The sequence below is a fragment of the Neoarius graeffei genome, chromosome 10, assembly GCF_027579695.1.
Source record: "Neoarius graeffei isolate fNeoGra1 chromosome 10, fNeoGra1.pri, whole genome shotgun sequence".
Lineage (NCBI taxonomy): Eukaryota > Metazoa > Chordata > Actinopteri > Siluriformes > Ariidae > Neoarius > Neoarius graeffei.
Window position 1 is genome coordinate 38,305,315 of NC_083578.1, and position 27,058 is coordinate 38,332,372.

At 43.1% G+C, this 27,058-nt stretch overlaps 1 protein-coding gene across 2 annotated transcripts in view; it reads left to right on the forward strand.

Moving 5' to 3' along the window:
- The first annotated feature begins 1,319 nt into the window (after positions 1 to 1,319).
- The window catches only part of dhx37 (DEAH (Asp-Glu-Ala-His) box polypeptide 37), a 115,727-nt gene continuing 89,988 nt past the window's right edge, over positions 1,320 to 27,058 (forward strand). The window contains exons 1-7 of one of the 2 annotated variants that reach the window (XM_060931775.1): positions 1,320 to 1,417; positions 1,883 to 2,000; positions 3,071 to 3,237; positions 13,759 to 13,871; positions 13,972 to 14,320; positions 23,716 to 23,864; positions 26,082 to 26,174. In XM_060931775.1, the coding sequence (XP_060787758.1) occupies positions 1,895 to 2,000; positions 3,071 to 3,237; positions 13,759 to 13,871; positions 13,972 to 14,320; positions 23,716 to 23,864; positions 26,082 to 26,174 (977 nt within the window). In that variant the 5' untranslated portion in view covers positions 1,320 to 1,417; positions 1,883 to 1,894. The remainder of the gene's footprint in view (positions 1,418 to 1,882; positions 2,001 to 3,070; positions 3,238 to 13,758; positions 13,872 to 13,971; positions 14,321 to 23,715; positions 23,865 to 26,081; positions 26,175 to 27,058) is intronic. The other variant, XM_060931776.1, reaches the window with a different exon arrangement.

Sequence of the window (27,058 nt, forward strand, 5' to 3'; positions counted from 1 at the left end):
ATGCGACAGATATTTGATCAAAGTTTAATATAATATAGGAGAATTACATTCATCTTGCTCCTGAATTTACCCAAGATGTGCCCTTTAAAGGGGAACTGAAGGCGAATTTTTTATTATCAAAATTCTATTTATCTCATTTATATGAGTTTTTGATATTTATTTTGATAAAGTTTTTGATAATAAATTTTGAATTTTGATAATTTAAAAAAATGGCCTTCAGTTCCCCTTTAACGCTAGACTTTCATTAGTTTTGGCCCCAATGGCCTTCCATAATAGATTGGCGCTCTGCCCAGGCTGGACTCTGTCTCCCTCCCGGGGTCAGTTGGGATGGAATAAGCAGTAGCCTAGAGTCAGATAGTGGATACATGACAAAATTCAGGTTAATGATCTGACGGAACGTTGAAATGACATTTCACAAGATTATTATGGGTTGTTTTACAATCAGGGTACAAAGTTTGTGTCACAGGGGTCCAAAATTCAAATTGATTCAAACTGGTTCTTGTACCAGTTTTTAAGTGAAGGACAAGTTAAAGAACAGATTTAATACACATATGAACATAGGCATGTGTAATAGTTTGTATTATAACAAGATTAAGTGTAGCTTTAAGCAGGGCTGGGAGAAACAAATGAAGTGATTCTCGGAGAGGACTTTTTTTTTGACAATTCAGAATCCACTACTTCGCTTTTAAATATAAGGCTGTAAGCTTTGTGTTAGTTGTCTCTAATATTTATGTCCCAATATCTTGACCACATTTTAGGATGAAAATAATCATTTTAGATATGTTATTTTATATTGAAAAATTAGCTGTCTCGGAGAGGACATTTTTTGACACAGTTACATACTAATTTGATCAAAATAGTCTGAAAACTTACTGGCATTCAACATTAAAACTTAACTATGTTTCCAATGATATGGAAACAAATATTTGTTTTATGGTATAAAGAATGATTTAAGTGGATCCCTTTTGGAGCCACCTGTCGTCAAAAAATCACTTTTTCTAAACGACACGAGTAATTTTGCTAAATATGACATATTGCCATGCATTCACCAAAAATAACGTTATCACCAAATTTTTTTTTTTTGCATGGTAAATAGAGCTATCACAGGGCTACAATAAACAACCAAGTTTATTTAGTCAAGCCTTTTGATATTGAAGATAATAAGTGTTAAATGTGATTTTTAGCTTGCGTACCCTGATTGTGAAACAACCCTTATACGAAAACTACATATTAGTACTTATAAATGGTCATGGCGTTTCCACGGAGAAAGACAAAGCGGAACGTTTTGACCGAGTCTGTAAATTAGACGGTCGCTTTAAGGAGTTGCACAGTGTTCCTGTTGATTCACATGTGAGCTCTTGGGCGATGTGAATACTGTAAGCAGTCTTGTGAAAGTAGGAATTACATTCAGTTAACCGTAAGTTTGTTTATTTTATTTAAAAAAAAGGCCCGTAAATGTGATTACATTTAGCTTACTAGCTAACATTACGGACCATAATGGAAACAAGTGTTTTCACTTTCTTGTGTCATCCATGTATTTTTAATGTATTTACAATTGTTTGTATGTATCTTATATTTATTTTATTTAATAAAATCAATCAATTAACATACTGGTTGGTATGGTAGGTTATGTGTAAACACTGCTTTCATACCCGATATAGACGAGTAAATTAACGGTTTATCAACTTTTGTAAAAAAAAATTTAAATTTTTTACTCTGTAGCTGTATGCTTCCTTTGTTTAATTTCTTAAAGAGATATGTAACTTTTACAGACTATGTTGCCATGTTTCAATAAGATGAAAGTAGAATAGCATTTTCCTGTTTGACATTTTTCACGCATTTACTTTATTTTATTTTTAAAAAGTCCTTTCGTTTTCCAAAGTAATTTGCAGGCATGGGGCGGCTGAGAAAGAAACACAACTGGAAGGCGAGGGAGCAAAACACAGCAGCTCTTAAACCTGCTGGAGACCTGAAGAGTGAAGTCCTGCTGGAGTTAGACAGTAAAGTTTTCACCAGCCCTTATCTGCTTTTGGTTTGCATACACAGCTATAAATCCCATCCCATCTCATTATCTCTAGCCGCTTTATCCTGTTCTACAGGGTCGCAGGCAAGCTGGAGCCTATCCCAGCTGACTATGGGCGAAAGGCGGGGTACACCCTGGACAAGTCACCAGGTCATCACAGGGCTGACACATAGACACAGACAACCATTCACACTCACATTCACACCTACGGTCAATTTAGAGTCACCAGTTAACCTAACCTGCATATCTTTGGACTGTGGAGGAAACCGGAGCACCCGGAGGAAACCCACACGGACACGGGGAGAACATGCAAACTCCGCACAGAAAGGCCCTCGCCGGCCACAGGTCTCGAACCCGAACCTTCTTGCTGTGAGGCAACAGCGCTAACCACTGTGCCGCACAGCTATAAATTTAGCTGCTAATTAGTAGTAGTGTGTTCATGTAATACGCTAGCTGACCACATACATCATGTACACTGTGTAACCTGTTAAAAAAAAAAAGTGAGGGTCCCCCCCCCTTAATATTTAGCATAGTTTTTCACTTGATTTGTGACTGTTTTGCAGACGGATGGTCATGTGCTTTAAGACCTTACGTGTTTATGTATAAGATCTGTGTGTCTTCCTGTGTGCTATTAAACATAGCATGTAGTCACAGCATAAAATATATTAATGAATTGGATCAGTACATGCTAAATCCAAGCTGATACTAATTCAGAACTTCAAATACTGACAGTGCGCATTGGATCAAAACATCCGTGTAAATGTCACTGTAGATCTAGAGCGTGTCCTGGAAACAAAGGGCTAGAGGCAGGATTCACACTTTGGGATGATTTAGCATAGGTAGTCCACCTACTGGCATGATTTTTGGAGGATGTGCTGGAGACAACACGCAGACCCTGGGAGAACATGTGAAACTATAACAGTAAACTGAGCTCAGGCCCGAATCAAGAACTTTGTGGCTGCGCAACCAACATCCTTGCTTGCTACGCATTCATTTATATTTTTGTTTTAGTGCTGCCATAGTGAAATTTTTTTTCTTCTCTTTCAGAGTCCACCATGCTGAAGGGAGTGGATGAAAGTAACACACTGGTTCTCCCAGGCACCAAAGCGAAGAAGAAGAAGGTAGAGCAACCTGTCCTGAAGAAGAAACCTCTGACCAAAAAACAGAGAAAGAATCTGCAGAAAGTTCTGGAGCAGAAAAAGAAAAAAGCTCATGTAAGTTGTATGTGTGAAGTAAAGTGTTTTGAGTTTCACACATTAGCTGTATTTCCATACAGGTTATCTTTAATGGGGGGAAAAAGTAATTTCTATTTTGTAGAAATAACCGTATCATATTTAGCAGAAAAAAAAAAGGTATGGTTACTTGAGGTCAGAGGTGGACAAAGTACCCAACTTCATTACTTAAGTCAAAGTACAGATCCCACTGGTCATATGTTATTCCAGTACAAGTGAAAGTTGTACAGTCAAATTTTTACTTAAGTTAAAGTACTGAAGTACTTGCTTTTAAAAATACTTGAGTTAAAAGTACATTTTCTGTCAACGCATTGTTGTATTATTGCCACGATGCTTACAAAACTTAATGCCTCTGAAACAACCTGCTATATCTACTGACTAACTTGTAGAACCTGTAGAATTAACAAATGTTACAAAATGAAACACAACTGAACTGAAAAAGAGCCTGTCATTTTCTTTTTTTATTGTAACACTCCTCCCCACCCCCACAAAGCAGCATGGTAGTGTTTGACCCAGCTGTGGCACTGTGTGCACACATGTATATGTATGTTAATCAGGAAGACAGTGGAATACCTGTAAATGCAGCTTGCTCAGAAAATAAAAAGGACAATCCAACCTGCTTAAAACCCAGGTCCACACCTCTAGCTTAATAACTGCCCAACAGCAACACTCAGTATGTTTACATGCACATAGAGAAAATCGAATTTCTGCCGTTGCTCGTCTGAAATCGAAGTTCTAAATGGCATGTAAACACCTTAGCTAGGCTGAAATTGAACCGAACTTGATTTCTCGCAATCGAGCTACACGACCTAGATTATGCGATTTCTGCCGAGCTACTTAGTGCATGTAAACCCTATCGAGCTACGTATTTGATCTACTTACTTCAGCACTGCCCCTTCCGGGAGTGACGAGACCACAAGCGGGAAACACAACAGCCTCGGTCGGCATGACACTTCACCTTAGCCGCCCACTTTATTAGGAACACTTCTGTTCGTACATACAAACTACAAACACTCTTCTTAGAGTTTAGAGTTTATTTTATTTTTAAAAGGGACAGTGTACAAATTAAACATTATCCTTGTGGTAAGGACAGATGTCTGTACCAGGTTATAGCAGTATATGCTAATTTCCGCCTGTAGTCCCTTTGTTTATACTCTTGAATAGCTCTTCTTCATGACGACAACCGGAAGTGTACTAACACGATGGGGCGTGTAGCGCCACCTGTGGCTCGGGTGCACAATGCACCTCACTCAATAGCTCGATTTCACAGTATGCATGTAGGATTGGATTTCTCTGGCACCCCTGCTGGGACCCTTTGCTCGATTACCGACAGCAGCTCGATTTGGATGCGCATGTAAACGTACTGACTGCTTTCAGCAAGACAAAAAAAAGTGCAAGACCGTTATCTGACATCAAAACAAAAAAATCCAGCAATTTGTTGTGACTGATTAGTACAATACTGTCCATCTCACCAGTCTCGCGTGCAGGCATGTATTCATGCACATATGAATCTGCCTGTGGAATCATGGTGGTTTAATGTTAAGCTAGCTAGTCAGTGAAGTTCCACCTGATGTGCTAGCAGAATCTTTTCAAACTCAGAATCATATTGGGTAGCTAATATTGCTAGAAAAGAAATATTTCTACAATTAGTTTATTTGGCAAGATTATGTTAAAACATTTCTGAAAGGCCTTCAGATAAGTTAACGTTATTCCTGTTAGTGTAACACTGTTTTTACATGCTAACAGTGTCCAAGTTAACTAGCTATGTGTTAATGTTAGCAATGGACAGGGCGATGGCAACTTGGTGGGCAAATCCATAGAAAGTCATTTGACGAACCAGACTGCATAGCTATTGCAACGTTATCGCTAGCTCTAAAAGCACAGACAACTTCATTGCAAGCTTTCTCTTGGAACAAAATGTTTACATACCTCAATATGCTTCCGCAGGTCGGACGGCAAGTTTTTGTAGGCTGTGATGTGGTCAGTTTTAGGCAAACATTTAAAATGAAACATCTCTTTATTCCTTTCAGAAAATTGAAACATGGGTTCTAGTTATAGAACCGTGGGTGCGTGCATTCCCCAGAAGAACCGCTTCCTTTCATTCTGCCATCAACTGATCGTGTTAAATAACACTGCTGAGAAATCATTGATCTTGATTTTATCTAGTCTATGGACGTGACCCTAGTGATTTACTGATGGGCTGTCTTAGTGTCACCTGCAAAAAAAAACCATTCACGTTTTAGAAAATGAAAGAAAAAAGCATTCACTTTCAAAGCTGCTTCATAGTAACGAGGACCTTGATAGAAATGCAGTGGAGTAAAAAGTACGATATAGTTGCTAAAAAATTAATACTCAAAGTGTACTTAAGTACAGTACTCAAGTAAATGTACTTCGTTACTGTCCACCTCTACTCGAAGTGAGGCAGTGTCCTCATTTACTGTGTCAGCATTTTCACATCACTTAAAAGCTGTTGCATTTGGCTGAGATGCCAGATCTTCCACTCAGATTTAGTGGTGAAAATATCAAAATGGATGGGCACATGGCAAATTAAACTACACAGGGAGTAAATATGGATCCCCATCTGTGATGCAGGTTTGGTAAATGAAATTGCAGTATCTGCTGTGTGCAGGTTTTGCAGAAACTTTTCTGTTTGGTTTCTTGCAGAAACCTTTCTGAAACCCATCCATCCATTATCTGTAGCCGCTTATCCTGTTCTACAGGGTCGCATGCAAGCTGAAGCCTATCCCAGCTGACTATGGGTGAGAGGCGGGGTACACCCTGGACAAGTCGCCAGGTTATCGCAGGGCTTACACCGAGACAAACGACCATTCACATTCACACCTACGGTCAATTTAGAGCCACCAATTAACCTAACCTGCATATCTTTGGACTGTGGGGGAAACCAGAGCACCTGGAGGAAACCCACACAGACACTGGGAAAACATGCAATCTCCACACAGAAAGGCCCTCGCCGGCTGCTGGGCTCGAACCCGGACCTTCTTGCTGTGAGGTGACAGTGCTAACCACTACACCACCGTGCCGCCCCCTTTCTGGATCCATAATTTCAGAATTAATATATAGATTTAGGCACTGCCTAAAAGCGGAGCTCCCATCTGTTTCTGGGTTGTAGAATTTTCTTATATCATAGCCAGCCTCTTTTGTTTTATTTCTTTACTGTTATAATTACTATACTGTTTCCTTATGTTGTACAAAACATACACAGAGAATAGCTCTGGCCTGATGAGTAGAGTCAGGGCATACATACACAGGACCAAAACCATCAGAAAACAACTCGATGGGTTTCTTTATGTATCCACACACTATATGCCTATGGGGCTCCAAATTATAATTATATCACTTTGAACTTAAAAGTGTAGAAACATGCAGGTCTAAGCATGAGTGAATGTGTATAGCAGTTTGATTTATTTAGCTAGCTGGTTGCAGAATTTAATTTCTCCATTCATTTCACCTGCAGTCTCTCCCCCACTATTTGAGACATCCCTGAGAGCAACTGCGAGGTGTTGCACTTTCACCTGAGAATCAGTTACTGTGACAGTCACATTAGTGTAGACAATTTTTTTTTCTCCCTTTTCCTTCTCATATTTCTTCTGTAATACTAAGGAAACGTAAGAAACTATTTAAGTCCTCAGTCACAAATATTTGGACTGAATCCCAAACCGCATTCTACCATAGTAAATAGTTTGTCAATACACCCTCTGCCTGTCTGTAACCTAATTATCTTCCTCAAACAGTGTAATTTTTCTGCCTGAAGGAATGAAACTCCAAAATCCTGTATCCTATAGCTTTAATTATTCATGCGTTTAAATTAACGATTTTGATGGGAAACTACTCAATGATAGTATTACTGATAGTCCTTCATCTTTCTCATAAATAAATAAATAAATGATAGGAAAAAATTGAGACCGCTCCAAAATGACCAGTTTCTCTGGTTTTACTGTGTGTTTGAGGAACATGAACATTTTTTTGTTTTATTAAACTACAGTAGTTTATTTTATTAAACTACTGAAAGTTTCCCCCAAATTTCACATTAAAAAAATGTCAGAGAGCATTTAATAGCAGAAAATGACAATTGGTCAAAATAACAAAAAAGATGAAGTGTTTTTCAGACCTTGAATAATGCATAGAAATGAAGATCATATTAAATTTAACAACAAAATATGAATGTTTGTACTTGGGATGAGTTCAGAAATCAGTATTTGGTTGACTAACCCTGGCGTTTAATCACAGCTTTCATGTGTCTCGGCATGGTCTCCTCTGGTCTTTCACATTGCTTGTGGGTGACTTTATGCCACTCCTGCGAGACACTGTGGCTTGTAGGCCTCTCCAGGTCTCTGCCTAACCATTAGACGACCAGGTGATGGATAAAACTGAAAATTGGACTCGTCAGAGAAGATGTCCTTACTCCAGTCCTCTGTGGTCCAATCCTTAGCCTGGCTTTTCTTTGCTTTTTATTGATGGAGGGCTTTGTCCTAACTTTTGCATGACTTCAGCTCCGCCCGGAAGAGCCTCTTTTGAACCATTCTTGCTGTGCACTTAACCACAGCTGCCATTTGTCATTCTTTTTGTAGGTCACTTGATGTCATCCTGTGGTTGTTGAGTGACATTCAGAGGAGTTGACGATCATCCTGGTCAGTCGTTTTCACCCTCTGCCTGTCTGTAACTTTGTCCCCAATGTCTGCTGCTTGACCTTGTCCTTATGAACTGCCATCTTTGAAATTTTGAGGAAGGAAGCAATGACGCTCACTGTATCCCTCTTCCAGTAAAGCCAGAAATAAATCCTTTTTCCTCACTCAAAACTTTATTAATTTTGCCAAAATAATTAAAATGTATTCCAGTTAAGTTTAAGGTACTACTGGCAAAAACAGTGCTATCCAAACTGGTCCTATTGCTAGAGGATAGTGATGACCACAGCAGTGTGTTTTGTTTGTTTGTTTGTTTGTTTGTTTAAAATACTGACAGTTCAGTATGCGTGGGTGGAGCACAGAGGACGTCAGGACAAAGATCAGGTTCAAAATAGGCTTTATTGCCACACTTTTCAGTGAACAATCTGAACGCCAAACAGAGACACACACACACACACACACACACACACACACACACACACACACAACCGGCGTCTAGTTCGGGGATGAGCTCCTCTGCTCTCGCTCTCCCTCCCTAAATAGGGCACGGTCACTGGGAAGACACACACAAACACGTTAATTGCCGTCAGGTGTAGTGATTCTGCCACTTACCTTCCCTGACTCCGCCCTCCTGTCACAGACCGGCGCTTGACCACGCCCCTGCTGCCACATACCCCCACCGCCCGACTCAGGCCGGGCGGCTGTCCGGCCTGCAGCCGACCCCCCCCGACCCCGATGGGAGAGGAAGTCCGCCACGACCATCTGCGCCCCCGGCCTGTGGACCACCTTAAAATTGAAGGGTTGGAGTGCCAGATACCAACGGGTGATCCGCGCGTTGGCATCTTTCACGCGGTGGAGCCACTGGAGGGGCGCGTGGTCCGAACAGAGGGTGAAAGAGCGCCCCAGCAGGTAGTAACGGAGGGCGAGGACCGCCCACTTGATCGCCAGACACTCTTTTTCTATGGTGCTGTAGCACCCCTCATGCACCGACAGCTTCCTACTGATGTACAGGACGGGGCGGTCCTCCCCCTCCACCTCCTGGGACAAAACAGCCCCCAGCCCTCTGTCCGACGCATCGGTCTGTAACACAAAGGGGAGAGAAAAGTCATGGGAGTGTAACAGTGGCCCCCCACACAGTGCAGCCTTTACCTCAGAAAAAGCCCGCTGGCATTGCTCCGTCCACTGGACTGGATCTGGTGCCCCCTTTTTAGTGAGATCAGTCAGTGGGCTGGTGACATCCGAATAATTAGTTATAAACCTACGGTAATAGCCAGCCAGTCCCAGGAACTGTCTCACCCCCTTTTTGGTCTTGGGCGTCGGGCAGGCTGCAATTGCTGCCGTCTTATTAATTTGGGGACGCACCTGCCCGTTGCCCAAGTGGAAGCCCAGATACTGTACTTCCACCTGCCCAATCGCACACTTCTTTGGGTTGGCTGTGAGCCCCACTCGCCTCAGCGACCTAAGGACGGCCCTCAGATGTTCGAGGTGCCTCGGCCAGTCATTACTATAGACGATGATATCATCTAGATAAGTGGCCGCATAAGTGGCGTGGGGGCGGAGGACTCTGTCCATCAGCCGCTGAAACGTAGTGGGCGCCCCAAACAGCCCAAATGGAAGTGTGACGAATTGGTGTAAACCAAACTGTGTGGAAAAGGCCGTTTTTTCTCGGGATAGTGGCGTCAAGGGGATCTGCCAATATCCCTTCGTCAAATCCAGTGTCGAATAAAAGCGAGCAGTGCCGAGTTGATTGAGCAACTCATCAATACGAGGCATTGGGTACGCGTCGAATTTAGACCGCGTATCAAGACCACCGGGCTGCTCCAGTCACTGTGGGACTCCTCGACGATGCCCATTTCGAGCATGGCCTCGAGTTCTTCCCAAACCACTTTTTTTTTTGTGTTCGGGTAGCCTGTAAGGGCGGCTACGCACTACCACCCCTGGGGGCGTTTCAATGTGGTGCTCTATGAGGTCGGTGCGACCGGGCAGGGGCGAGAACATGTCCGAAAACTCGTGTCTGCAACTGGGCGACCTCCGTGAGTTGGGTCGGGGAGAGGTGGTCTCCACAGGGGACCGGAGAGGTATGTGATGCCAATGCCCCTTTTTGAACCTCCGGCTCTAGCTCCGCCTTCTCTGGAACCACCGACACCAACGCCACGGGGACCTCCTCATTCCAGAGTTTAAGTAGATTGAGGTGGTAAATCTGTAGCGCCTCACCTCGTAGTCGATGTCCCCGACTCGCCATGTGACCTCAAAGGGTCCTTGCCACTTGGCGAGCAATTTGGAGCTCAATGTGGGCAACAGTACGAGTACCTTATCTCCCGGTGTGAACTCTCTAAGGCGTGTACCCTTGTACAGTCGGGCTTGCCGTTCTTGGGCCTGCCGCAAATTCTCCTGGGTTAGGTGGGTGAGCGTGTGGAGTTTTGCGCGCAGGTCCATAACGTATTGAATCTCGTTTTTATTTGTGAAGGTCCCTCCTCCGAATTTTCCCGCAGCACGTCTAGAATGCCGCGCGGCTTGCGCCCATATAATAATTCGAACGGGGAGAACCCCGTGGAGGCTTGGGGGACCTCTCGCACTGAAAACAACAAGGGCTCGAGCCACTTATCCCAATTACGTGCGTCCTCACTTACGAATTTTTTAATGATATTCTTGAGGGTGCGATTGAACCGTTCCACTAAACTGTCCGTTTGTGGGTGATGCACGCTGGTGCGGATCGGCTTAATCCCCAATAACCCATATAGTTCGCGCAGTGTCCGTGACATAAATGTGGTGCCTTGATCAGTCAGAATCTCTTTCGGGATTCCAACTCGGGAGATAACACGGAAGAGCGCCTCCGCAATACTGCGTGCTGAGATATTGCGCAGGGGCACTGCTTCCGGGTATCGCGTTGCATAGTCCACCAGAACTAATATAAAGTGGTACCCTCGTGCTGACCGATCTAATGGCCCGACGAGATCCATCCCAATTCTTTCGAACGGGGTCTCGATTAATGGTAGAGGGCGCAAAGGCGCTTTTGGAATGGCCGCTGGATTTACTAACCGGCATTCGCGGCACGCCGGACACCACCTACGAACATCGCCGCGAATCCCCGGCCAATAGAATCGGGCCATTATTCGGGCTAGTGTCTTCTCCTGCCCTAAGTGTCCAGCCATGGGATTAAAGTGAGCCGCCTGGAATACCAATTCCCGGCGGCTCTTTGGAATTAAAAGTTGCGTTACTCGCTCTTTAGTTTGAGTGTCCTGCGTCACTTGCTATAACCTATCCTTCATAATCGCAAAGTAGGGGAAGGGCGGGGGTGGCGTTCAGCTGGAGCGTTTGACCATCGATTACTCTCACTTGGTCAAACGCATGCCTCAGAGTCTCGTCTCGCGATTGCTCTAATGGGAAATCCGCGAAGGATTCCCCAACAGAGAGAGGAGGGGCCGGCGGCTCCTCACTCTGACGCGGAGATGACGTAGACGGCTCTGTGACAGCTGCTCCTGCCAAAGCGATATCGGGACCTACCCCTGTTAAATGGCAGGACCCACTCTTTACTAAGTGTGTCATTAAATCCCGAAATCCCGGCCAGTCAGTCCCCAAAATTAAAGAGTGGGTAAGGCGAGGATTAACCGCTGCCTTCACTATAAATTTTTCCCCTCGGAAAAAAATGTGGACCAACACCAAAGGGTAGCTGTGAACGTCCCCGTGCGCACACAACACCTTCACCCCCTGTGCTCCCCCCAGTGCCTCGTTTTGCACCAGGCTTTGGTGAATTGAGGTCTGATTACAACCAGAATCCACCAACGCCTGATATGTATCCCCTTGAATACTCGCCGGTATGCGATATGCTCTGGCCCGATCGAGGGCGGGCTCCTGGCGTGTCGGGGATCTGAACCACTGCGCCCACCTCCATTACCATGCACTGCTGTTGGAGGTGGCCCGGTTTCCCGCAGCGCCAGCAAACTGGCCCGGGCTTCCTCTCTGCACCGGTGTTCTGGGGCTCACTCACCTGGGGGGGGAGACAGACACAGAAGGGAGAAACGGGAGGGCACCTCAGCCACCGCCAGCAGGCATCCCGGAGTTGCTGGCCAAACGCGAACGGCCGGCCGACTTCCTCCAAGCGCAAAGCGTGGAAGCGCTGGCGCTGCTGCTCCGGGGTGGGGAGCTGTAGCGTGGCCAGCTGCGCCTCTCCTGTTAGCAGGGGGAGGAGGCGCGCTGCTCCATCGGCCACTTCGAGGCCTCTGCTACTTGCTCGAAGAGCGTGATAAATGCCTCGGGGTCGTTCTGCGGACCCATCTTGGTTAGGGTGAGGGGGGACGGGCCCGCGGTGGGAGCGCTGGTGGACCCCGCCGACGCGAGGAGGTGCCGGAACGCCTCTCGATCTTCTTGCTGGGCCAGCACCAGGGCCTCGAAGCGCTGTTCTTGTTCCTTTCGGAGGGTGACTAGCGCCTGGTGCTGGCTTTGCTGGGCCGTGGCGAGGGCGTGGACCAGGTCAGTGAATGGGGAGGACCCCATGGGGCTGATCGGCTGCTGCGCTCCAATTCTCCTGGGTTTCGGCACCACTGTGACAGCTCAGTATGCGTGGGTGGAGCACAGAGGACAGCAGGACAGAGATCAGGTTCAAAATAGGCTTTATTGCCACACTTTTTTCAGTGAACAATCTGAACGCCAAACAGACAGACATGCACACAACCGGCGTCTAGTTCGGGGATGAGCTCCTCTGCTCTCGCTCTCCCTCCCTAAATAGGGCGCGGTCACTGGGAAGACACACACAAACACAGGTTAATTGCCGTCAGGTGTAGTGATTCTGCCACTTACCTTCCCTGACTCCGCCCTCCTGTCACAGACCGGCGCTTGACCACGCCCCTGCTGTCACAAATACCTTTCCTCGTTAAATAAGATTTGGTTCAGGTGATACTTAATGAGGTACTGATTAGGTTAAATTGAGGTGCACTTGTGCTGGAATTCCAGCACAGACACTGGAAAGAAATGACTGCCATACATGGAGATGCTGATTTAAGAAAAAAATTGAAGTGGTCTCTTAATTTTTTTCTAGAGCTATATATGTATATAAGTAATCTAAACATGCATTGTATTACAGGCATTTAGCAGATGCTCTTATCCAGAACAACGCACAACATGCTGAAAGCAGCCCGGGGAGCAATTGGGGGTTAGGTGCCTTGCTCAAGGGTACTTCACCCATTTCTGCTGGTCCAGGGAATCAACCTTGTGGTCCCAAAGCTGCTTCTCTAACCTTTTAGGCCATGGCTTTTCTTTCTTTCTTTCTTTCTTTCTTTCTTTCTTTCTTTCTTTCTTTCTTTCTTTCTTTCTTTCTTTCTTTCTTTCTTTCTTTCTTTCTTTCTTTCTTTCTTTCTTTCTTTCTTTCTTTCTTTCTTTCTTTCTTTCTTTCTTTCTTTCTTTCTTTCTTTCTTTCTTTCTTTCTTTCTTTCTTTCTTTCTTTCTTTCTTTCTTTCTTTCTTTCTTTCTTTCTTTCTTTCTTTCTTTCTTTCTTTCTTTCTTTCTTTCTTTCTTTCTTTCTTTCTTTCTTTCTTTCTTTCTTTCTTTCTTTCTTTCTTTCTTTCTTTCTTTCTTTCTTTCTTTCTTTCTTTCTTTCTTTCTTTCTTTCTTTCTTTCTTTCTTTCTTTCTTTCTTTCTTTCTTTCTTTCTTTCTTTCTTTCTTTCTTTCTTTCTTTCTTTCTTTCTTTCTTTCTTTCTTTCTTTCTTTCTTTCTTTCTTTCGAAATTATACCAGCAGATCATGTTACATCCAAAAGCTGAAATATGCGGGCATCACAGATCCATATAATTTACCCACAAATGCATTTATTTATTATGCCCACTGTGCTCTTTCTTTCCTTCTCTCTCTATCTATCTTTTTGCAGCGAGCAGAGATCTTGGATAAATTGGCAGAAGTTCAGCTGCCAGAATCTGAACTGAAGCTGTTGTACACAACCTCCAAACTGGGCATTGGAGACAAACTTTATCAAGCTAAAGAGTAAGTACATGTTTTCAAGCTATTTATATATTTTCATTAGTACTGTTCTGTGTGGATACAGTCCTGGATACAATTTAATAGGGGTTGTATGTATGTGAAGAATTCATGTTGAAGGTATGGATGATGGTTCACCACCAGTCAAAATCAGCAGTCTTAGTGGTGTGAAAAGGAAGAGAAAATTGGAGGACGATGAAAGCGAAGAACCAGACTCTTCTAAGGAGGAGACAAGCAGCATGTTGGACTCTTCTTCTGAGGAAGAGGGGGATGAGGAAGGAGATGAGGTTTCAGAAAAAGCAGCACCTGTCGTAAAGGAGGACCAAGAAGAGGAGGCAGAAACGAAAGTGGAGGAAGTAAAGGAGAAAAAGGAAGATGAAAAACCAGTTGTGCACAAGAAAAATGACTGTCAGCCAGCTGTGTTCATTCCTGTGGACAGACTGCCAGAGATCCAGGTAGGAAAAAGTCTTTGAAAAGTCTTCGTGCCAAGGACTGCATTGTAGGTGGCTGATAAGTGGTGTCTCAGACCACCTCCTCTGTTCAGTGATGGTTGTTCCAGGTTGACAAAGATGGCTTCTTTTACTCCTCTTTCAAACTACCGGTCTTCTCTGGCTAGAATGCATACGGTACGGTACCTTGCAGTCTTGAAATGAGTGTCCTTTGTTATTGAGATGAAGACAGACTGCAGAGTCCTGGCCTGAGGAACCGGCTCTCCTGTGTTGAGCTATGCACTTGTGAAGCGGTTGTTTTCGTTTCCCCAATGTACAGGTCTGTGCGTTCCTCACCACACTGAATTGCGTACACTACGTTATCCTGTTTGTGTCTTGGTATTCTGTCCTTAGGGTGGACCAAGTTCTGCCTTGGAGCGTTACTTTTCCTTTTTACATCACACAAACCTGCCATTTGGACAGTCATGTTTAGACTTTGTATCCGCTGTATATATGATTTTCTAATAAATTAGTGTTCTTGCTGCACAAAGCAACGCGAAGCAATCAAAAAAAAAGCTTCGAACGCACCAGTTCTCTCGTTCTTGTCGTCCCCCCCCATAGAGAGAATGAATAGGGCTCACAAATCAAATTGTCCTGCTCGGACACGCTTCATCGGAGATGCACCAAACCTTATGTGATACCTCAGGCCAACTCCCCCAACACATGCATGCAATTCGTTTGGACCTGCACTCATCTTTTCCTTTCTTTTCACTCATCCCTTTTTCCTCCATTCACTTTTTCATTGATTTTTGGCCCCATTGAAAATGAATGGAGTTTCGGGAGGAAAAACTTTCACTCGCCATCAGGTTTTTTTTTTTTTTAAACTGAGTGACCAAAGTTCATGAAACTTCACATGATGCATTAGGCCAAGTCCCTGCACATATCCATCCCTTCATCTGAGACCTGCACTTGTCTTTTCCTTGGTTTATGTGCATCCCTTTTTACCCTCTATAGGCTTCCATTGATTTTTAGCCCCATTCAAATGAAATGGAGTTTTGCTCAGTAAGACTTCACCACACATCCACCAAACTTCATATGGCACCTCAGGTCAACTCCTCCATCACACACATGATATCGGGTCTGACCCGCACTCGTCTTTGTCTTACTTTTCATCCATTCCTTTTTTTCCCCCTCCATTGCTGCCAATTATTTGAGGTTTGATTGAGTCATCATTCCATTCCCCCATAGCTGATAATGCGTTTGGCAAAGATTTGTTAATAAGAGACATTGACAACAAATCAACTTGAACTCAATGGCCACTTTATTAGGAATACTGGTGTACGCATGCACACGTGCATGTTTGTCATTAGCATGCTAGCTGTTAGCATATTAGCTTCAGCATGTTAGCATGCGAGCTGTTGGCGTGTTAGTATGTTATCTATTGGCATATTAGTTTTAATTTTAACTAGTGCTGTCAAAGTTAACGCGATAATAACGCGTTAACGCGATCTCAATTTAACGCGATTAAAAAAAATAGTGCCGTTAACGCAAATTCTAATTTGGCCCTGCGAGTCACCCGTAGTTCCTGCTGAGGCTTGTCGCGCGCTGCGTTTAACTGTGCCAACAGGTTTACCGTCCAAACGAGTTCACATGGGATTACCTTTCACAGGTGAGACTGGAAAAATACTTTTCAATACTTTTCCTTCAGTCTTCAGTTTCCCAGCTCATCTCCACCGGGTAGGTGTATAGTTATAAGCAGTGAGCATTAGATAATACAGTACCACACTATGATGAACGTTTTTGAACGTATGATGAATGTTTTTATTTTTATGTTTTTTTCTTCTTTTATGGCAAATACTTCTCTTCAAAAGAAACTAATGAAGAGTAAAATAAAACATTTTTTTTTTATTTTCACAGTGATATGCACTTTATTTTTCATCCCTTGGTTTTCTCATCTAATATGGAAGTTATGGATGTCATGTGGCTGTGACGACGTGTTATGCTCTGCAATCAAAAAAAACAAAACATTGGTACAAAGCAAGCCCATTCACTTTTTTATGCTGATAAGAGAATTACAATAGTTTTTCATGTGACAAAAATGTGCGATTAATCGTGAGTTAACTATGACAGTCGCGACATTAATCGCGATTAAATATTTTAATCGCTTGACAGCACTAATTTTAACATGTTAGCTGTTAGCATATTAGCTACAGCATGTCTCATCTCATTATCTCTAGCCGCTTTATCCTGTTCTACAGGGTCGCAGGCAAGCTGCAGCCTGTCCCAGCTGACTACGGGCGAAAGGCGGGGTACACCCTGGATAAGTCACCAGGTCATCACAGGGCTAGTTTCAGCATGTTAACATGTGAAATGTTAGCATATTAGCCTCAGCATGTTAGCATGCGAACTGTTGGCATGTTAAGCTCTGTGCACACGGGCAATTTTTTGTCGTTTGGTCGCGCAACTTTTTGACGCAAGCGAAAAATCGCTTCATGTGCAGATATTTGCGACGGCGATTTTCATTTTATTCTTTTTTTTTTTTTTCTGCTTGCGACAAGTTGCAGGTATCAAACATGCTTGAAAGCTGTGACAAAAAATCACCAGTCGCTGACTTGTTGCAGAGATATTGCCACGTGTGCGTGTCTTTGCGATAAGTAAGCGATCGCTTCCAAAGGCTAAGCCAATCCCAGCCTGCAAAGTAGTCATGTGATTTCCATGTAACTTGCATCCCCTTCCCCAAATAACCCACTGGTCACAGATAACATGCACTCGAGTGGGGAGACTTGCGTCCAAAAATTGCAATACGCTTGCGACGGAAAATCGCCTGTGTGTGTCGGCCTTTAGCGTGTTCTCTGTTGGCATATTAGCCTTGGAATGTTAACATTTTAACACTTAACATGTTGGTTGTTAACATGTGAGCTCTCCGTACGTTAGCAGTTAATCATAGCATGTTTGCATATTGGCTTTAGCATGATACGTTACCTGTTAGCATGTGTATATATAAAGTTTTCATTTGCCATAGAATGTTAACATGTTAAACTTGGCATGTTAGTTGTTAACATGTTAGCAGTTAGTATGGTAACGTGTTAACCTTAGCATGGTGTTGTGTTAGCTGTTAGCATGCTTGTTCAGATGTTAGCATGTTTGATGTTAATGGTTTGTTATATAGAGATCTTGCATGTGACGTCACAGCCGATCCAGATTGTAACAGACGCCATCTTGTCGGTCAAATGCCATATTTCCTCCTTCTACTTCTACCTTTTCTTCTGGGAAACCCTACTATATACAATTCTACTACAACGGCTGCGGCTACAAGCTCTCCCTACCTGTGCATGTTTGTTTTTTGTGTGTATTTCTGCGTGTTGTTTGTCTGTACCGGACTTCAATATCCACTACAACCGTATGGACTTACTGGACATTGGTTTCCAGCAGAAAATGACGGTTTGTAGCGATTTCCATCGCATGCACAACATTCCGGACGAGACAGCGAGACCAGCGGGGTCTCCGTGGATTGTTATCGGGTCTGGCAGGCAAAGGAGGCGGCGTCGGGAGAGGACGCAAAAGCGAGGCTGCAGAGCCGGCCTGTTGACTAAGCTCAGAAAACAGCCACTCAAATCTCCACTGCCAAGCCTCTATCTCTCCAACGCCAGATCCATGGTAAACAAGACGGACGATTTGGAATTACAGCTGGAATTACCTTATTCTATTTTATTCTATAATCGGCTGGTCAGTGCTATACTAGATACTACTGATATATCTAGTATCAGTACTAGTAAAGGCCTCTGCATGCTCGTGTGACAAGGCTTTCGCAGATAGCTTTTCGCAGACAGTTGTAATTTTTTGTTGAGCGGGGGAATAGGCGTGCGCGATGTTATTCACCGGCACAACGCAAGGGGGCGCGAAGTCGCTAGGAGTAGTTGGTGGGTGTGGTTAGTCGAGTGTTTATCCTCCGGTTACTTAATGACTAGAACTGGAGTCGTATAGATGTACGTACTTCCTCACTTCCTCAATCAACTGCTCTTCATGCTGCTCCATCTTCGCTCATGTTTTTAAAAATGCCGGTCGTGAAAACAAAACAAACCGGGAAAGTAGGGAAGCGGAAGTGCGTGTACAGCGGATGTAGAGTGGACCAATCAGAGCCCTCTTGTCTGCGGCGCTGTCTGCGAGGCTTCTGCGGTGGTCACAATTTTTGGGAGGTGCGCGCGGAGCGTCTGCGAAGGTGGGGGGGCTACGCAGACACTGTCTGCGACACCGTCTGCGAGGACTGGGTTGTCAGCATAAATTGGCCTTAATACTTAAGTGACTTACCCGTCCAATGAGGATTGTTATTTTCTTGTTTACAAGATGCCACATCTGAGGGCGGCTGACAAATCCTGAATTTCTGTAAAGATAACTGTCCAGAGATTTATAAGCACGTAGTGCTTCACCACTGAAAAGTTAATGAGGTAATTGTACACGTGTGGGTATTCCGCTGGCAGTTCCATATCCACTGACACGGTCGTGAAAACTACGTCCGGTAAGCCATAAGGGTCACTAATCTGTAGGTCGTTTATTTTAGACATGTATCTAGTTATCTGTTCATTAGAAAAATGAGCCGTGTAGTCTGTCGGTTGAAATTTATCCCTTTTGTACACGAGTGCAGCAGTATTCAGCGGTGTTTTTTACCGACAAGATGGCGGCTGTGTACTTTCCGGTCACGTGACTGCAAGATCTCTATTGGTACAATTGCGCTGTGAGCTCAGCCATTTAAAACCGATTTTAGAGGGTGAGGTCTCGTATCTGATCCAGTTACGGTTGGTGACCCTCTGCTACAGCTCAGCAAGCACACTTTGCACTTTCTTTGTCAAAATGCAGTCTAGCTAATCTGATAATTAGAAGCTCCATGGTTAGCACTACTTAACTTCCTACAGTGTGGTCTATTGAACATATTTTAAATAAATTTTTAAATAAATATAGAACATTTTTAAATTTAAGTAGTTTCTAATTGTCGTCATCAGGATAATTATCAGCAGCATCCGGTACTCTCCATTTCAAAGACTAGTCTCCTTTTGTAGCAGGTTACAAAGCCCAGGCAGAATAGACCCAATCTGGCTGAAAGGACTGAATAACCAAACAAGGAAAATATGCTGCGTCTGTGTGTCAGCCCTATGATGACCTGGCGACTTGTCCAGGGTGTACCCCGCCTTTCGCCCGTAGTCAGCTGGGATAGGCTCCAGCTTGCCTGCGACGGCTCCAGCTTGCCTGCGACCCTGTAGAACAGGATAAAGCGGCTAGAGATAATGAGATGAGGAAAATATGCTAAAAGCATCATGACAAAATGGTGCTGATGCATTAGATGTCTGCCTTAATACATTCATTTTTACAGCAATAGTTATTTATACCACCGTTGTGAACCGCCAAACCAGTTTGTGGTACCAAAAAAAAAAAAGGTATTTTGCTGGCAATAAAAACATAACCATAAACAATCATGCTTAACTGCTATTTCAGAGTCAAATACATTATTATTATTATTTTTTTTAAACTCCTTAAGTAGATTAATTTTTAATCCAACTGTTTTGCTTACACCAGGGATGGAAATAGGCACAGTTAAACTAAGGTTAAATGTGTTTACTTTTTTTGCGGTCCGGTTTCCATCAAATCCTGCACTCTGATTGGCTGGCGAGCGGGTCCGTACTGTAGGATACGGACCCGCTCGCCAGCCAATCAGAGTGCAGGATTTGATGGAAACCGGACCACAAAAAAAAAAAAAAAAAAAAACACATTTAACCTTAGTTAAATACGGATACGGACCTCTGGTGAGTTGCTCGTTCACAACAACAAAAAACATGGTAGCAATTTTTGTCAACATTTATTTTCGCATTTCTCAGGAGAATAGCATTAACTTTACATCATGGATAGTGATAACGACAGTGTTCACAGCGAAGGCGAGTTTTACTACCCTGAGGAAGAAGAAATAATAAAAGAAAACATTTCAGGAGAAAGCTAAAACCTGTAACTGTTGCTAATGCCGAGCAAAAACATGGCTGAATCCTGAATGACTCAATTTTGTATAAATAGGGGACTACATAGACGGCAAAATGTAGTGTTTTTTTTTTTCCTGCCATGGAAGTACACTTGTATACCGAGGAGGAAGCCATTTGCATTACAGCCGTGAATGAGGATTCAAAATGGCGGCTTGGCTCGGTTTTCCCTTTTGGGTGCTCTTGTTTTCTGTTAGAATTTGGTAAAGAAAAAATAAATATATTATTTACCAGCTTAAGGTCGGTCCGTATGGTGAAATACCGTGACCTCGGCCTTAAATACTGACCTCGGCCCAGAGGGCCTCGCTCAGTACTTTCAAGACCTCGGTAACGGTATTTCATGATACGGACCTCCCAGCTGGTAAATAACATGTATGTATTAGTCTTATTTCTACTTAAACAGCTGACTCCAATTTAATGGTTGATCTGATTCCAATATTAGCTACTGTAACCTGGCAAGCCAGAGTCAGATAATTGTTTTATCAAGTCCAAAGTCAACGGAGCTGTTTTCCAGGAGATTTTAGAGCACTTCATGCTTCCATCTGCTGACAAGCTTTATGGAGATGCCAAGTTCCTTTTCCAGCAGGACTTGGCACCTGCCCACAGTGCCAAAATTATTACCAAACGGTTTGCTGACCATGATATTACTGTGCTTGATTAGCCAGCCAGCAACTTGCCTGACCTGAACCCCACAGAGAATCTATGGAGTATTGTCAAGAGGAAGACGAGAAACCCTGCTCCGAAAATACAGATGAGCTGAAGGCCGCTATCAAAGCAACCTGGGCTTCAGTAACACCTCAGCAGTGCCTCAGGCAGATCGCCTCCATGCCACACCGCATTGATGCAGTAATTCATGGTAAAGGAGCCCCAACCAAGTACTGAGTGTATAAATGAACATACTTTTCAGAAGTTGGACATTTCTGTACTGTAAATTGAGCTTGGGGAAATATGCAAATAATGTGACACTGGATTTCTGAGATTCATGAGCTATAAGCCATAATCATCAAAACTAAAACAAAAAAGGCTTCATGTTTCACTTTGTGTAATGAGTATAGAATATATGAATTTACTGTTTTGAATTAAAAGTGTTGACTGTAAAGTCGTCTGAAATTTTCAATTTTTTATCTCATCTCATCATCTCTAGCCGCTTTATCCTGTTCTACAGGGTCGCAGGCAAGCTGGAGCCTATCCCAGCTGACTACGGGCGAAAGGCGGGGTACACCCTGGACAAGTCGCCAGGTCATCACAGGGCCGACACATAGACACAGACAACCATTCACATTCACACCTACGGTCAATTTAGAGTCACCAGTTAACCTAACCTGCATATCTTTGGACTGTGGGGGAAACAGGAGCACCCGGAGGAAACCCACGCGAACACGGGGAGAACATGCAAACTCTGCACAGAAAGGCCCTCGCCGGCCACGGGGCTCGAACCCAGGACCTTCTTGCTGTGAGGCGACAGCGCTAACCACTACACCATCGTGCCGCCCACATCCTGAACTATTTTTAGTATTTTGGACTTTGAAATACACCGGAGATACTAAAGACATGTGAAAGTACAGATGCCTACCGATATTTTGATGCAGGTTTTGTGCTGTATTGTTATGGGAAATTCATGATAAAGAAAAATACCTTATTATGACAAAGGTAAGCTCAAATGTGGACTTCTAATAGTAATAAACAAGCCAGGGCCTAGATCTAGCATATTTTATGGTGTTTAGCCAGGTCTATGTTATGACAAATGTTACATGACAAATATGCTGTTAGTCTACCCAAGCTTTAGGTCTAATAAAATTTATATCTCGTCCGAAGCTCACATCTAGATCTACATTTTAACATTGCACAGCTTTCACACTAACTTGATATAGAATGTTCTCCACACATACAGGATTTTGTTTCAGTCTTCCTGTTTAATTGCAGCTTGCTATTTTTCTCATCTTTCTGGGTTTGCCAGGAAGGGGTGAACTCCATGTCTGTTATTACATCCAAAAGCACTAGAGGTCTCTGGCTTATTTTTTTTAAATTAATTAATTTATTTTTTAAGATGTAGAAGTTACGAGTTTATCTGTAGATGTACTGAATTGGGCTGACAATCACTCGTGTAAACTTGTGGAAATCGTTGTCAAACAAAAAGCTTGACCGTATAAACAAATCTGCAGTTATGATGACGTCAAGTGAAAGGCCCCATAATGCCATGCTCGCGACTGTGGAGTCAAGCCCATGCATTGACTAAGCTAGCGAAGCCCTAGCTAGAATGAGTTTCTGTTTAAAAAAAAAAAAAAAAAATGACCTCATCTAACCTTGCTCTATCTTGCAGTTACTCACTAGGCAGACTTTTCTTTTCCGCTCACAGGAGAGCGAAGTCCCCAGTGTTTGCCCATGCCCACTTGTTTTGGTTAAAATGGATCAAACGCCCCACGATGGTCACTTGGTCCTGCTTCGGCAATTTTCGGAATCGTAAAATGCAGGATACGTTTTATCTCTGCAAAACAGTAACACGTATAGGGTACACGGTGTGTGCAGTATCGCAACATCTCGAAACTCCAGCAGCTATAGACAAAACATTTTGCCCAGAATTCAACTCTGCAGTCAGTACCTTTTTTTTTAAATTATGGAAAAAAAAAACCCATTTCATCATATTCTAATTGAGTTGCACTAGTATTCTGTTACTAACATGCACACAGTTTTGGGTAATAAGCATCCAGGGAGACTGAAGGACCCAGGAGCACCCCCTGGAACGCAGAAGGCTGTAACATCTCCACTAAAGGTGGTCCTTCAGTGTTGACCAGGACACATTTGCGTACACACTGCTAAAAGAAAGTGATTTGAGTGATCAGATCTCAATGCGTCTTCAGGATGCATTTGACCTCGTTCACACCTGTACTTGGAGCTGTCCACCTGTGGCCTGATCACCCAGGATGCATGTTAATACCAGGTGTGACTAGAACCCACATCCCTGCAGCCTGGGGTATGAAATGACCCTACCAGTCTCCACCACCAAATCAAAATGTTTGTGGATTAGCATCACACATACTTTTTTTTTTTTTTTTTTTTGTGCTTTCATTCAGTGCATCATTTTATGCATACTGTGTGGCACAGGATGCACAGCATATCTAGGTCATGGGTTAAGACATGAGATAATGTAAGCTTACTTTAAGTGTTTTCATAAAACCTCAGGATGTTAAAGTTGCATTAAATTCATAAAATCTTGTGCTGTATTTGACAATGAGAGAAAACGCTTAGTTATCCTTTAATAGGAAGGGGCAATTAAGCAACTAGCATGTTGCTCAGAGCAAACTTATTTTTAATTCTGTTTCTGAGCCCTACATCATTCATTCATTCGTTCATTGTCACTATTTATTTATTTATTTATTTATTTTGTGTGTGTGTGTGTGTTAGGAGGCACGGCTGAAGCTGCCAGTGTTGGCCGAGGAGCAGGTGATCATGGAGGCAGTGAAGGAGAATGATTGTGTGGTGTTATGTGGAGAGACTGGCAGTGGCAAAACCACACAGGTTCCCCAGTTCCTCTACGAGGCCGGATATGCAAGGTACACACTCAAGCACAAATAAACTTGTACACAAGGGCTGTAGGAATATCACATTATCCATCACAGTTGTGTGTGTCTCTCTCTCTCACTCACACCCCATTCCCACTCAGAGTGAAAATTATATTTTCTTTTTTCCTGTATATTTTTCCCTTCTTATGCTGTAATGGTGTCCTGTGGGAATGGCAGCAAAATGGCGAAGTTTAAATATTATTATTCTATCCACATTCACTGGATATGAGCAATTGCGTGCTCTGATAGCCTAGTAGTAGAGTAGCCAATCAGTTCGGAAACAAAACACCAAAAAATACAAAAAAAAGCAACAAAATATGGAATAAAAGTATTTCATGGTAAGATTTTGTAATTTATTTTTTTGTGGATAGCATTTTTCACAAATTGCTCCTGTCATTTCGCCGGTTTGTTTACATTCTAAGCGGGAATGATTTTGCCAGATGTTTTGTATAAAGTTCTTAATCAAATTTGCAAAAAATTATACTCTTTCTCAAAATCCAGTGAATATGGATAGAATAAAACAATTATTCCACTCAACCTCATTGTACATGGCTTATAGCCAACTCGGCGCAACATGCCTTGTCGGCTGTCAGCTCATGTATGACTCAATTTTGTGGAATAACTGTTTAACATACCCTCTGTTGACCTAGTAACATTTACAAAAATCTTTTGTCATGGCTCCGGTGGGAATCGGAATAATCCGATTTACGACACAACTCGTAGGGTGTTTCTCAAGGTCAAGGATGTTTCCTTGGTACGACAGGTCATTCCCAGTTTGGTCTTTCAGAGGCTCGGCAAGACGCCTTCCTAAAATTTGGAGAGTGCATAATGGAACAGCCTAACAAGTGTGCAAGTGTATGTTATCTTCTGTGGAGATTTGTGGCAGCTTGCAGTCTTGGTGCATTACTGCCATCTGTAGGACTGAGGTGTGAATACTTTTGGGAATAAGAGTGCTTTTAAAGGGGAACTGAAAGCAAATTTTTTTAATCAAAATTCTATTTATCTCATTTATATAAAATGTAGGAATGCATTTCTGACAGCTATTTTGTCACTGCTATAGCAAGTTATGAGTGTTTGAAATATGCTATGTAATACATCAGTCCGTATGTCAAAGCAATGGCCATAAATGAGATTCGCTGAGACCTGTGTGAGACATCGTGGGATGGAAGTAAAACGTACAGCGGAAATCCAAGTGACCAACATCTGCCAACGTTGTCAAGACATGCGCGCCCTCCTTCGAATCCTGATGTAATCAAGCCGGAAGTTTTCCCTGTGTCCCAAATCTCTCCCTACTCACTATATAGTGGGGACGCCATTTTGTAGTGCTGTCCGAAACCTTAGTGAGGATTATGTGGGAAATGCGCTCAGTATAATAATATATATTTATTGTTTTGAAAACCCACCAGCCGCCTGATCTGGCAAGTTTTAATTGTGTGACAGTAATGACGTAAATACCAGCGCGACGGACTAGTCCTTATCCTGTCGTCTTTCCAACTCTTCTCTACTCCACGTTGGTTCCAAGTCGTATGGAATAATCTCAATCACTGATGAAGCTGGCAAATCTCGAAATTAATCTAAATTGGAATGATATGGTGATCTGGCCGCTGTGTAAACAGTTTTCAAAATGGCGGTGCTGACACTTCACGTTTGAAGTCTTGCAAAGATCGCGCGGATAAGCGACGCCTGCCGTGGACCATAAGAACTACTTTCAACATGGCTAAAAACCGAAAAGGCCGATAAGTGTAATATAATATGCCAATACGAGTCATGATATAAAGTTAATAAAACCGAAAACGTAATTGAATAACGTTAATTAAGAAATAAAGCAAGTTTTAAAAATGACTTCAGCTCCCCTTTAAATTACACAACCAAGGAAGGAAGGAAAATTTAAATTGTATTTGCAAGAACAGTCATTCTTGGAAAACTGTAAACCACGTGGATTGTCCCCCCCAGGTGCTAATCTCATTAGGCTGTTTAGTGTCAAGCCGCCTCATGAATTATACATCATATCTGATCTCGCATAGTTGGTGCTCCGTGGCATTCCATGAAATACCGTCACGTAGGAATACACAATATCAGTTAATACTCTTCCATTATGGTAGACTGAGTGAGAATGATGTTTATCATCTAGTCCTTGTTGTTTTTACCTCGTACAATAATGGATTTTGTATGTGAAGGTCTCTCTCCCTCCCTCCCTCTCTCTCTCAGTGCCGGTGGTATGATTGGAGTGACTGAGCCTAGAAGAGTGGCGGCAGTCAGCATGTCTCACCGTGTGGCCAGTGAGATGAACCTCTCCACAGGGTCTGTAAATACATGTATTTGTGGTATGCAGAATTGAATGAATTAACCAGCCTCAGATGCTCTGCCCACAGATTCTCTAATTAACTGGCCTAAACTATTCTGAAATATTGTAATGTACCAGAGACAGCCTATATGAACCTGTGTTTACACATCTGTGCACTTTTTTCCTTCTTCTAGGAAATCAAATTTTTGAGCTGTTTTGAAGATATTTTGAAAGGTTTTAACAGCCACATTGCAGTCTATAGGATATAGATGTCTATAAAGATGTGTATCGTTGCAACATTTTCACAACCACCTCCTCTAGTCATAGTCAAATGGCTGCTTCCTTTGAACACGGATGATTGACCCCATTGAGTGATGAAAACTAGCAGACTCTAGTCATAATCTGAATTGCAGATGGAGAACAAACAATGTGTTTGTTGAGGTCCATAAGTATTTGTCCAATGACACAAATTTTGCCTCTATACATTACCGCAATGGATTTTCAATGAAGCAGTCAAGATGTGATTGAAGCGTAGACTTTCAGCTTTAATTCAAGGGGTTAACAAAAGTATTGCATTAACTGTTTAGGAACTATAGCTGTTTTTACATAGTTCCGCCATTTTCACAGGCTCAAAAGTAGTTTGAAAAACTAACACAATTATAAGCATTCTATTTATTTATTTATTTATTGGGCGGCACGGTGGTGTAGTGGTTAGCGCTGTCGCCTCACAGCAAGAAGGTCCGGGTTCGAGCCCCGTGGCCGGCGAGGGCCTTTCTGTGTGGAGTTTGCATGTTCTCCCCGTGTCCGCATGGGTTTCCTCCGGGTGCTCCGGTTTCCCCCACAGTCCAAAGACATGCAGGTTAGGTTAACTGGTGACTCTAAATTGACCGTAGGTGTGAGT